At 36.7% G+C, this 14,101-nt stretch overlaps 1 protein-coding gene across 7 annotated transcripts in view; it reads left to right on the top strand.

Moving 5' to 3' along the window:
- Positions 1-14,101, top strand: part of cux1a (cut-like homeobox 1a) — a 126,333-nt gene that overhangs the window by 31,785 nt on the left and 80,447 nt on the right. For all 7 annotated transcript variants that reach the window (XM_081353540.1, XM_081353541.1, XM_081353537.1 and 4 more), the window contains exon 2: positions 2,977-3,087. In XM_081353540.1, coding sequence (XP_081209666.1) covers positions 2,977-3,087 — 111 coding nt within the window. The remainder of the gene's footprint in view (positions 1-2,976; positions 3,088-14,101) is intronic.

The following is a 14,101-nucleotide window of genomic DNA, read 5'->3' as shown; positions in this document are numbered from 1 at the left end:
TGTTTTAATAACAAGTCATTTAGGAAGACCAGAACCAGAGCCCACTTACATAGCATGACGTTTTTATCTAAAACATGTCCCATTGACCCAGAAACCAATGATCCACACCCGTCTCTTGGGATGGTATTTTAAAACCAGATTTGTCCCTGGAGATCAGCCCTCGTGCTTTTACCTTGCCAGACTAGCCGAACAACGAGTGCTTTGCGGAGCCATGTGTCTTCCTATGTGGAAGGAGGAGGTGATAATAACAGAGGAGAGTAAAACTGGGGCGAGACTGTGGTGACTCAGCCCCCCAGTTGTTGTGTTGGAGGTTTGGGGAGTCTGGCGCACAGAGTTCCAGCCTAATTAAGTTGATTTGTTCCCAGCATCTGGCTCCCAGATGTCAGACGATATTCTTTAGCTCAGCTCCCTGCTGTTGAGAGGAGAGGAGTGGGACGGCAGGGACCGCAGACTGCTGACTTTTCACGAGGCCCACCAGGGGTGGGACTACAGCGTGCTGTAGGTGACTGATGGATGCGGTGGCCAATCGCAGTGTGTTTGTCGCAAATTTTAGGGAATCTGATTGGTCCGTTCGAATGTGTGGTTTATAGATGCATTATGCCTGCAGGTGCATACCAAGCAGTTTTCTCACACCTTATAAAACGCGTGTTTTCTGCAAAATAGACACGATGTTTTGTGTGAACTGTGAAGGTCCATTCGTATTGTTTTTACAGCTTTTGAACCAGTTGATCCAAGTCACATTTTGGACTGAATGATTCATATGCAAATCAGTTCTGAAGTTGACATTTTTACTGCGTCTGAAGTCGCTTACTGTCGGAGTAGGTACTACATTTGAATTTGAATTTACTTTGCGACTGTTAAAAAAGTATGTTCTATATAGTATGAATATGGGTAGTATGAATGAAATTCGGGCAGTAACAACATGGCGGATGTAGTATGTCACGTGACCTACCAGCATCAGTTGCATCCGCTTCACTTCCATTCATAAATCCCCTCCCGTGGCCTTATGGGATAGTCGAAGTGTCCATCGAATGCGTATTTCAGAATCTCGGTGGAAGTAGTAGTACTTTTCACCTACTGTTTTTCAGATACTATGTATTCGGACTTACAACTGTTTTGGGACTGTTTTTCGCATACTATATAGTAGGGAAGTATTCGATTTCGGACGCAGTGCTTGAATTTAGCCTGAGTTTAGTCCAAATTGTGAATTGAATCAACTGTTCAAACAATTTTTTTCAACAAACCAGTTGATTTGATTCTCAATTCAAAGCAGTTCATTCACAAATATATTTTTAAGCTGACAATTTAAATCCAACTCGCTGAATCATTTAGAGAATCAAATCAGCTGGTTTGTTGGTGCTTCATAATTTAAATAAATCTTTATTTTCTTTTTCACAATTCAGAATGAACAAATCAAAGTTGACATCTTGAATCCAACTCGTTGAATTATATTTGTCTAAATTGTGAATTGGATCAATGATCTTTCAGTTTGGAACAAAGTTAAAATGTGTAAATAATTACAGGGGTGCAAACAGCGCGCTTTTCGGCGCCTCCCGCTTTTTTCACGTCAGTTGAAAAACCACTAGTGAACCACTAGTGTTTCTGTCTCACTCTGGATCTGCCACTGCATCACATTTCTCTCTGCGTGGAGTGTCCGTTTTTATGTCGGCTCTCATGTTAACTGGTTAGAGCTTGTGTTAGAGCACAATGCCTGCGTGACACACACACTTCTCGAGCCTCGCCGAAACCGCGTGCTAGAAATAGAACCGCAACCGACGCCTATTTTTCATGCGACACGCACGAGTGTTGGAAGTTTTCAGACAAAATAGAAGGCGCAAATACATATAAATAACATTTTGATGCTTGAAAGTCTCTCGGTTTTGACAAATGCATATATAATTGTAATTAAAAAAATAGGCCTAATTATCGATTTTCAAATATTGCTCCTGTCAATAGGCCTACAGAACGAAATATTCTGTAGCCTATTTTGCCGTCAATATTGCCGACGTTCTCTTTGCTGTATCAGGCTATATATATTATGTTTAACATCGAAATGTATATGGTCTGTCGGCGCACAGAGCCACGCAGTCGCAGACAGCACGTGAAGTTCGTGAACACCGAATTCCCTTTTCTTTCTTATCTATTTGTGTTTGAACAGACATGTGCTCGAAAAAATAAGCCAGTGTCCGTTTTAACGAGTTTCCCCGTAAATGCAGTCAAAATAAAACGGATGCGTGTCATTACCGGTATTAGATACGTGCATTCGTCTTAAAGGGACAGCACCCAATATACCTGCAGCTGTTTGTGTCACCAAAGTTAATCAAACAACAAAAGAGAAAGAGAAAAATCACGTTTTGTCAAAAGATAAACTGTATTAATACTTAATAGTTAATTTACCTGAAAAACATAAAGCACTGCTTTATTTCTCATGTATTTGTGTTTTATTGTATTTATATTTATATTTGTATTTTGTTTTTTAGTTTCTATGCAGATGCACTAGGCCTACCCTACACAATTACCCCAATCATCCTAGAATTATTAATTCTTTACAAAAAGAGCTATTCAAATCATCAGGTGAAATTGTTTTCAGGAAGTAGCAGTAAAGCAAGAAGAAGAAGTGCAAGATAGTTTTTCTAAATTTCATTTGAATCTATGTGCCTATAGTGGTGGGTTGGGGATGGTGGCAATGTAGTATCTGGATATTTGCCGCGGGACGAGGGCTTCGATTACCTCTCTCTTTTTTGACCATACATGTGTTTGCACCCCTGTAATTAAAGAATTATAATTTTTACATACTTTTTATCTGATTGTCATAGGGAAGACAAATCGGTTCTAAAAATCCCAAAACTAAAATGATTGCCAATTCTGTAAATTCAAGGTTGATATTTAGGCACGGCTCACTGATCTCATTTCATTTATTTACTAAAACCGTTACTCTGGAATCTCACGTGAATCGTTTCCCTTATCTGTCCTCAGAAAGAACTGGATGCCACCGCCACAGCCCTGGCCAACAGACAGGATGAAAGCGAGCAGTCCAGGAAAAAACTCATCGACCAAAGCCGCGAGTTCAAGAAGAATACTCCAGAGGTGAGCAAAAGCGAGAAATGGAGTGAGAGATGATTCTCCAAATGATAGGAAGCTCAAAGGTAGTGGAGCGAAGGGGAATTTGAGTGCCTAATTTTCATATGTCTGGACTGGCACATCCTGGTCTCCTGGGTACATTTGAAGCACCAAATTTCAGCATTTCATATCAGTTGATATTCTTCTGCTTGCATTCTACCTCCATTTTTGCTGCTTTAATGGTTTTAAATGTGCCCCCTGTAGAGTTGCAGTCTTGTTATTACAATTGTTCCACTTGAGTTTTATAGCATGACCGTGCCTTTAGATTACTTTTCGGATTTTGCACTTGTCTGAAACTCGGCATGGCCTCGTAAGAGAGGTCAGTGGCAGAGAAACCAGAGGATATTATGGTTTATCCATTTAGGGAATACTCGGTCTGCATGAATAGTGGCGGACGGTCGTGTCCAGACCAAAGGGTTGTCTGTGAGGTCATGTTCCAGAGGAAAAACCGACGATGCATGTTAGCAAGACAGTAAGGATCAGTGATTCTTTATTTACTGAAAACCCTCTCTGATCTGATAGAGTTCTAAAACAAATGCGCCCTGACAGTTGGAGAACATCACGCCTATTGGATCAGGAGGGTTATCAGATGTTTGTTCTGTTTAGAAACAGATTATTCTTAATGTGTGAATGTGATGTTTATCAACTCTTGTTTCTATCATATAGCCTAGTATTTACAGACTCAAAATCTTGAATCACATGGAGGGTTAGCTTTCTGTCAGGTAATTGCATGGATGTCAGGTGTCAGGCTATTGACCATTTGTTCTGTTTTCTGAGGCTGTTTATTTATGTTTGCTGTTTATTTGTCTCAATTTTAGTATTGTAATGAAGTCAAAACTTTTGTATCTAATGAGTCAGGACAGTGCAGATCAGGATGTAGTAATTGCGTCATTCAGTCAAAATGAATGAAAAGAAAGTAGAGAAAGAGACATCAAACATCTGTCAGAAGACTTCTAGAGTTCAAAATAACCTTGGGCTTTTCTTTTAGTCTTTGATTAATAATATCCTTATCAGCCTAAGTGTGCTTTTGTAAAGATTTCAGACAGGTGCCTCCAATCTTTCCAAACGCCAAATCCGTATAATTCCTTACTGTATTTGGTTTTGAGAAGTCTCTGCCAGCCCATCTGGGGTGTCGAGAACTCAAGGGCACCGCAGCGCTCCGGCCTGCTCTATCTTTGATCATGGTTGCCGTCGCCTCCTGCCCTCCTCCCTCTCGCTCCCTCTTTCCTGCCTCTCGTTTTGCGAATTCCTCGCGAGTTACCACTCCCAGAGAGTGCCGATGAATAAATGGAAAATAAAAAACCTGTTTTGTCTCCGGAGCCTCAATAAATCAGTCCCCCTTTTCCATTTAAAATGTCCAGGGCTGCAATTTATGTCTGAGCTTAATAACCCGTTACTAAATTAATCGTGCTGGGGGTTTTGGCTGGGAGGCCACGCGTTCGGAGATTCTGTGAACCCTGTAAAAAAAAAAAAAAAAAGTCCATCTGAGTGCTTTTCTGCCCGGTACCCAAGGTGCAAGACATCAAGGGCCTCAGTCAGAGAGGTGGAAATTCTATCTCTGATGAGGGAAGTTGGAAAGTTACCTTAATGGCTGGACTGCTGGATGTGGAATTAATGTGGCATGGCTACCTTGCTGTACCGTTTCTTCTGACACAAGGCAAGCCGTAATCTAACCTAGATGGACTTTGTCGTATCAGCTGGTTTTTTTTTTTTTTTTTTTTTGAATGTTTGTGCTTAATTTTCTCATAAATTTGCATCAGGTTCCACCATTTAAGAGAACAGATCACCCCAAAAAATAAAAATTCTGTCATGTGATAGTCATTCCAAACTTTCTTCTGTGAAACTCAAAAGGTGAATTTTTGCTGAATATCCTTGCTAGCTTTATAAATGAAGAGCGGGGTTTTAAGCTCAAAAAAATAAAAAATAAAATTTGTATGATAAAACTAGTCCAAAACTAACTTTAGCTGTTGCTCAAATATTGATGTATTGATGCATGATGCATTTTTTAATCGAATCCAAATAGGATGTATGACAAAAGCAAAGTAACAGGCTTTTAATATAGCACAATTTAGGAAGTTTAATAAATTTTTATTGATTTAATTATATTTTGATAATAATAATAATAATCCTTCAATATGTAATATAATAAAATGTATTATACAATATTTTAGACAAATGTAATTTAAAATCTGCCTTACAATAAAAAATTATATATATATATATATATATATATATATATATATATATATATATATATATATATATATATATATATATATATATATATATATATATATATATATATACACACGTGTCAACCAAATGAATAGCACAAATTTTACTTTTCAAACAAATCTTTTTAATAAATCCACTGCACAAGTATTTGTTCATGAATTGGACTGATTTAGTTCTTAAAATCCGCGTGAACCGGAAGTTCTTCTAAATGAGAAAAATAGAGGGTGTGGCTTGTTTTTTCTGTACTGGGGATTGATTGGATCTAGAAAAGAAGGCGTTCCCTTCAGCTTGCTGAGACCCAAGCCATCAAACTGACATCATCAGAGATTGAAGGCCATTCCACAGGGGAAGTACATTTTCAGATATTGATTAAAGATTACAAAGACAAAAACAAAGAAAGAAAAGAAAAGTGGATCAATCACCTTGCATGGATTAATTGTTTATCACAAGACTAGAAATGTGTGCTAACAGTAAACGGGGGCAATTTTGATTTCATATACTGACTTAAGTTTCACTCACTGACTCCAGCATTAACAGCCCACTTTAGGGGAATATTAATAATGTATGCTTTTTTTGTTTTGTTGTTGGCTTGTTAGTCAAAATGTTTTTGTAACATTTTTATGATATTTATAGTGCTTTTGTGTACTTTTTGAAACTCTAGTCCGTATTCATTGTAAATGCACAGAAAAGAGTGACCAGTGTGTTATTTAAAATGTCTTCTTTTGTGCTCCACTGAAGAGAGAAAATCCATACAGGTTAGGAATGACATGAGGAAATTATGGCACTTTTTTCACGTTTGGATAAACTGTCTCTTTAAAGTTTTCAGAACTGTATATATTTAGACGGATGAATTGCCATTTTTGTTTCTGTGTCTCTCCATATCCGTTTCCATTTTCAGTCTGCTAATGTTCCACTGTAGTTGTGTAATTGTTATTGACTAGATATTTATGTAGCTCCTTCATGGTTCTGGTTCGCCTCAGGATGCTGGTTGAAAAGTTTATTGTCCGCTATGTGATGTCAATGTGACAGATAGGGATTTGTTAGGATGACCCGTTATTTTCCAACCGATTACGTAACGTCTGTGTTTTGCTCGGCGTGCACCTGTGAAATAAATAATCCTAAGCAGCCGTTAAATTTGCCACAGATCACTTCATTTAGTCTTTTTTTCGAATGCATAAATATTTAAAGCAAACAACCGCAGCATTTGGTCCTATTTTCGTTTAGCTTTCACATGCTCATTTAGATGAAGTTTTAAATAGGATGTGATGGAGACTGAAAGAGACCTGTGTGTCGGCGCTGAAATTATATTCCGAGCTGCCTGCATGATGGAAATATTTTCATAAGGTCATGTGCATTCCCTCCCCTCCAGCTCACATATTTTGAGTTTATGCATTAGACACCATTGATAAAAATCACATTTTTTGCATTTTTGCTGAGAGTGTTGCACCACATGCAAACACCTTAACTTGAAGAGCGCATTTAAACTTTACGCTGAGTGTTTGATGGTGAATAAACCACACAGATGTTAAAAGCGGTGCTCTTTCTATACACTCTTTAAAGTGAACATATAAGTTTTTCTAATCATATTTTACTTCCGTAAAGTGGCATGTTTTTTTTAGTTAAACAATATTCAATTACAAAAATGTAAGGTGGGACTTGATATAATATCTATATGGCAGGTGGTTGGTAGGATAGGGTTTGAAAATGAAGACTGTTTGGTGACTTCAGATTGAGGGAAAGTATGTGATGTATGTATATGATGGTCAGCCTTGTGTGCCATTTTAAATTTACTTGAGACTGTTTTTTAAATTTCAGTGTGAATCTAATGATGCAGAATTGTAATTTTAAATTTAAAAAGTTGAATTAAAATGGAATTAATTTCAAAGAAACTCGTTTGACTGCTGTAAGTGTACTTCATAATACCATTTGTTAGAATGAATTTCATTTCGATTTTTAGAATGAATAATATACAAAAAATCCTAAGATATTAAACATTAAGTGATATTAATAATCAGTTTTGGAAAACCCACCCATAGTTTTTTTTTTAAACATATTTTGTTGTTAAATAAATTAACTTTTATAAAAAAAAAAAAAAAAAAAAAAATATATATATATATATATATATATATATATATATATATATATATATATATATATTTTTTTTTTTTTTTTGGATGCATTGAACTAGAAATCCACTCATGCAAAAAAAGTATTCTACATATCAGGGAATAAATAGGCATAATTAGTCTAATTTATGTAATTTTGTAAAAAAAAAAAATGTTTTTTGCTCTCTTTGAATTGCAATTTACTATTTTAATTCGACTTCCTGCAGGTTGTGACCAATTCAGTGCAACTCATGAATTTAAAGAGCTAATTCTTAAATTCTGACATTGATCTAGTGAGAAGATATATTTTTAAAATTGTTTTTGTACTATGTTTCTATCATGTTGTCTACAGGCGCATAAATAATTCTTCTGCTGATTCTCAGCGTCAAAGGCCACTATTAAGAACAGAGTCAGTCGTCAGTTTTTTTCAGTTATGATTGTTGTGTGTGCGTCAGCCATTTTGATTTTTGCTCCTTCACTGGCTTTGATGTTGCCTTAAAGGGGACGGCTGGTTGGCCTCTGGACGTTGTGATGTTAGTGTCCAGAGATTTCATTGGCTGCCAGGGCTGGTCAGAGAGAGCTGTGAACTGAATGGGCCTGACAAAATGAATACAGTAATTAGGGCTGATCCACTGGCATGCCGCCCACGCTGGCAGACTGGCGTCTTACACTGTTAATTATAGCCGTCCCGTTCTTAACACGACATTAGGGTATTTACCAAGGACTGAATTTGTTACAGTGTATTTGTGTGTGTGTGTGTTTGTGTATCTCTGTGTGTAGAGGTAGAGAGAGAGAGAGCATTGTGTGACTAGCACACTGAAAAATGCCTTTGATGTTGACACTGTAATGGAGGGATGGGGGGATGGGGGGCTGGGAGGCACAATCCAGTGAGGTCTGGGGTCGACATATCCGGTTTGTAGACTTTCACCACATTCATACGTGACCGATTAAGTGTTTTCACTGCCAGTAGGAAAGAAAAATCACGAGTCATGTTTCTTTATATATGTCAATTGTTTCTTCTAGACTGCAGTGAGATTACATGTGGAGACTTTTGCCAAATTTTTCCTGAGAAAAGACCCCAGTAATCTCACGTGTATCCATTATAGTTTCAGAAGAGAACAATAACAACTGTGGAATAGCCATGATATGAAAGTCGGCAATCAAAAGCCAGAGATTTCAATATGAGCTTAAACAAGTGTTGTATATTTGAAATATACAACACTGAGAACTGTGAGTCTTTTGAGCTATGATAAAGTAATCGGCAAGCAATAGTTTTCCAGTGGGATGCTTGCACACATGTTTAGTCTATCTTGGATCAACAGGTCTTATTCAGGGTTTCAGTTTAAGCTCTTTCTCAGTATTTTGTGTATATACCGTATTAAACTTGGTTGCCATTTTCAAACTGGAATTCTGGAATTGCGACATAATACATGGTTTAAACAGCAATGTAAGAATAATCTGACTAAATATTGTTCATATTTTTGTTTAATATATACATATTTAATTAAAATACTGTATTTTTACTATACACTGCAAGTTTGTGATGAGTAAGAGTTTTAAAAAACAAACAAATATTACCTTCATTCATCAAGGAAGCATTAAATTGATCAAAAGTGTTAGTAAAGACATTTATAATGTTACAAAAGATTTCTATTTTAAAAAAAAGCTGTTCTTTTGAACTTTCTATTGAGCAAAGAATATTTATCAAATGCATCACGGTTTCCACTTGCTCCAATATTAAGCAGCGCAACGTTTTCAACATTCTTGATTACCAAATCAGCATATTAGAATGATTTCTGAAAGACCATGTGACGCTTAAGACTGGCGTAATGGCTGCTGAAAATTCAGATTTGCCATGACATAATAAATTACATTTTAAAATATATTAAAATAGAAAATAGTTATTTTAAATTGTAATAATATTTCAAAATATTACTGATTTTACTGTATTTTTCAAATGCTGTCTTGGTTAGCATAAAATACTTCTTTCAAGAACTTTCAAACACAAAATCTTACAGATCACAAACTTTTGAATGATAGTGCGTATTTATAGTGCCATAACGTTCATAATGGACCTTGCATGTAGTTTTATTGGATTGTTTTTTGAATGTTTGTGTTGTATATATTTGAATGAGATAACATCCTGCATTTTCGGATTTTTTTTCCCCAAAGTTTCTTCTGTGTCCTGTCAGAAGTGATTTGCTTTTACATGGTATCCTTGAAGAGGGGCTGACCTACTAAAGGCTTGTGTGGGAGAGACGGGTCAGGGATATCTGTCTCTCTGCATAGCCTTCAGGTTCATGGTGGGGTTTTAGCATTAGTGCCTATGTATCTCCTCCTGACAGGATAGTAGAGCTGAGATATTTAAAATATCAAAATAAACTTCGGAGTTGTTGATGATTTCTTTCCTCACCCTTCCCCCTCCTTGGGTTTTTCTGCGAGGTTGAGAGTACTTGTTTAATGTACTGGTTCATTGTATTTGTGCCTGTAGGATTTGATCCATCTGCTCAGCCAAAGTGGGAATGAGACTGGAGTGGAACTGATGGGGCTTGACTGTGTGCCACTTCCTGTCTCTCTCATCTGACTTGATTGGCTGTTCCTCAGAGCTTCCTATCTGATAGTCACCACTGGACTTTGCTGAGTGTTATGCATTTGGATATTCTGACTACTGTGTCTATGTTATGAATCACGCTGCCCCACATTTAAAAACGAGTCTGCTTCAGTTTCTCTTAGATCACTGTTGGTTGTGCTTGATTGGTAGTTTTTGAAATTAATGCTGATTCCTTCATAATTGTATAATATTTAGTGTTCATGTCCGTTCTAGTTTATCATCACCCGTCTGGTGACTTTATTACCGACATGAAATATTCAAAAATGAGCCAATTTCTGTGATGTCATAAGGATTCATTTATTTTCCCATCAGAATGCATCACTGAGCATGTGTGAGTACCCTAACCTGACACTGAGCACTTTGGGTCTGTAGGAAGATGCACGACTAGAGCTGAATATAATTTTTCTACCTTGTTTAGAATCCCTTTGTGCTGAGATATTGCACTGGGTCATTAGAGCCGACAGGAATGGGACAAGGAATGGGAATAGGAGCCGGAATGGGAACCTCCCTCTGGAGTTCTGGGGGTTCGTCTGTCCCTGAGCTGCCTGGAGAAGAGTAATCTGTCTTCTCGAGGCGACCTAGCCGACAACAGATTGGTCACGTTAGCCGAGCCTTTTGCAACCCCCAGCGATCCTTTCAAAACCCTGCAATCTACAGTCCTGCGGTCAGAAATCAAGCCTTAAAGGGATAGTTCACCCAAAAATAAAACTTCTGTGATCATTTACACACCCTTATGTCATTCCAAACCTGTAGGACTTTATTTATGTGTAACGCAAAAGAAGGTGTTTTGAAGATCTGTTCTTGCACATATAATGAAAGTCAGTGGGGTCCAAAACAACATTAAACCTCATTGACTTTCATTATGTGGGCAAAAAACTTCTTTTTTTTTATGGGCAAGCAGCTCATTGAATTAAATCTGATAGTAGAAGTAGAAAATCTGATAGTATTTTCTTACGCACTCTAATAATCTTTGCTTTATTTACAACTTCAAAAGCGGTTTTACATTGCACGAGGGTGTGTAAAAAGATTATAGAATTTTCATTTTTATGTGAACTATCAATTTGTATCCTATAATGACTGGGAGGATCTCGGATCAGAGCCTGGATGTATCAAGAATCGAAATTCCCCTGTCCATTTTATTACACTAATTAAGCAATTACATGCAAACAGTCTCAAGTTTGTTTGACACGCACAGTGCCTAAAGCCTTTTTTTCCTCCATCAGCTTTTTCTTAATGTCATTTTTTTGACGTTTGATTAGAAAATACTACATTACAATTGTCATCGTCGTATTTGCATTTGAATCAATACAGTAAATACAATGTTTGTTTAGCCCGTTTATGAAAGAACCTTTATATATTGTTCACATGAGTGAATACTTATGTTCTTTGTGCTTTAATACAAAGAAAACATCTACTATTGTTTGTAGGGTGAAAAAGAATACTTATATTCTTAGAAAGTGAGTACTTACACTGTCACATTATTGTTTGGTGCCAAAGAACACTTATACTCTTTGTTTGGGAATTTTACGCAACCTTATTCTGGCTAAACAACATATTATTGTGTCAGTGAATGTGTGTGTGTGTGTGTGTGTGTGTGTGTGTGTATGTTTGTTTGTGTGTTTTAGCGTCTGCAAGCACCCGATAACCCACACACTCATCTTCGTCTCCTTGGGTGGGCAGTGTATCGGCCTTGGGAGTGTGATCAGATTTCATGCTGTGCTCCATCATTCCCGAGCAAACGGCTGCGCTGTCATACGCACTCGAATGCACGCTGAAACATGCACACTCAAACGCATATGCTCTACACACTCGTAAAGACGCTCTTCGTGTGTAAAAGAACACAGACAGGCATGCACACATGCACAGACGCCATTAACCCTAGATCCACTTACCACTTTTCAACACTGGGCTTGCCTGTCCTGTGCTTTTCAGCGCCGCTGAACCTCCGGAAGCCTGTCCTCTGAAGGGCCCCAGTCTCAATCACCTGGTCCCCAGTGTTAGATGTCCTAACAGAGACCTACTTTTACTGATTAATGTACCTCTGAGGTCTTTGTCTGACTTGGGTTACCGATTCTTAAAGTAAATCCGCACACACACCTACCTGCACAGCGTCCTTTTTAACAGCCCTTAATAGGGCTGGGCAGTGACACAAATTTCATGATTCAATTAAATGTTAATTCACAAGCTTGTGATTTGATTAAATTCTGATTACAATTTAATTCTATATTAAATTTTGTCAAGGAAAAAATATCTCTATTAATGCTGTTAACTAGAGGTCTGCGTGGAATATCCGCCCGCTTCGCCGATAATGGTTGATTTTATCCCGTTCCCATCCAAAACTTTCCATGTTTTTCAAACATAAATTAAATAATGAAGAACAGGTTAAGTAAAAATATAATCAATATATAATAGTGCATATATTTTGCACTATTATATATTTTGCACTATAACTCTTCTCTAGAGTTAATTTTTTTTAGCTGACTAATGAGTTTTTGGTCATTGAACGACTTTTCTCCGGTAAATATAACATTACGTCACATTGTTTACAAGCTGTTTTATTGACATCTTTCAGCGCTTGAAACGCTGATTGAGTGATTACATGATACAGATTTTGGGAAGTTGCACTGTATTTTTGAACATACCTTCCGATGTTCATTTATGTTTATTTTGTGCTATAACTTGTAAAGAGGAAGAGCTTTGCTTGAACTAAAGCGGCTACAGCAATCTGTAACAAATACAGCATTTATTGTTTGAATTAGGTAAAAAAATTAACCAAATTTGAAAACCGAGACCTTCTCATATCAAAAGTAGAAAATGACAAAGCTTATTGCGGTTATTGGATGGGAGGCACAATACAAAGTTTGATTCATCAGCTGAAAACAATATAGACTCAAAGATTGATTCATCAATTGATTGATCAAAATGAGAATAGATTAACCCTCTGGAGTCTGAGCGGTTTTCTGGGCCCTTGAGATGTTCTGACATGCTCTTACATTTGTGCTTTTTTCAGTTGCTTATAAACATATTAATGGCAAAGGTGTAAATTCACTCTATAAAGCACAAACAGGGCTACCATAATATGTGAGCCACGTGTATGTACATGTTTTAATTTTTGAGAGAATAATGTTTATGCGTGGATATTGAAAAAACTAAAAACTAAAATTTCTGAAATAAGGCCACAAAACACATAGTAAATATGTGTCAATAAGACTTTTGACCAATGGATGTCGTCGCCTATAGTTTTTTCTTCAAAATTATGTGAAAATAGTCTTGCTTTATCGTTCAAATAAAACCATACATTGATTTAAATTGATGTAAAACAGGTTTTGCTTGGAAAGCCAATATGCGAGGGGGCGTGAACGAGGAGTGGTTTTCACCTGAATTACCACCCACTCTGCATAATGATGAGCCATTCACACAGGTGTGAAACTGGCTGAGCCACAATGCTTGGACAAAAGATATTTAGAAGAAGACTTATATTGACCATTTAAGATTTTGCTTACATCTATCTTGTACATATGTTGTGCTATTTTATTAAAAAGGTTACAATTACAACAATAATTACAATTTCAACAATATTTCAAGTGTACTCTTTCTTTGTAAAAAAAGAGAAAGATTATAGGCCTACATTTTATCTATGTATTCATTACTTTGAATATAGCCAACATTGGAACAGCTAACATCTTAGTTGATGACTTTATTTTTGACAAAAATATTAGGCTATTTTATATATAGAAATTGCTAAACAAAAGCTTATTTGACGAGGCAGTATATTCTACAGTAAAAACTGTACCCAAATCTACTAAACAAAATGTTGTCTTTCATATTTCGCCTGACTGTAAAGTTGTTTTCATGAAATATTAGGGCATATAAATGTTAATTTGCAGTTTACGTTTCTTATACAAATAGCCAACATTTTATTTCAACATATTTCAGTCGATTTTTACTCATCTCAGTATAGCAATACAGTTTGCTAAAACATCATCATTCGTTGACGATAGGCTTATTTACTTTAAATCCAGGAAAGTTG

This window comes from Scardinius erythrophthalmus (assembly GCF_964197995.2).
Source record: "Scardinius erythrophthalmus genome assembly, chromosome: 23".
Classification (NCBI taxonomy): domain Eukaryota; kingdom Metazoa; phylum Chordata; class Actinopteri; order Cypriniformes; family Leuciscidae; genus Scardinius; species Scardinius erythrophthalmus.
Note: the sequence above shows the minus strand (reverse complement) of the source record. Positions and strands in the feature narration are given on the sequence as shown.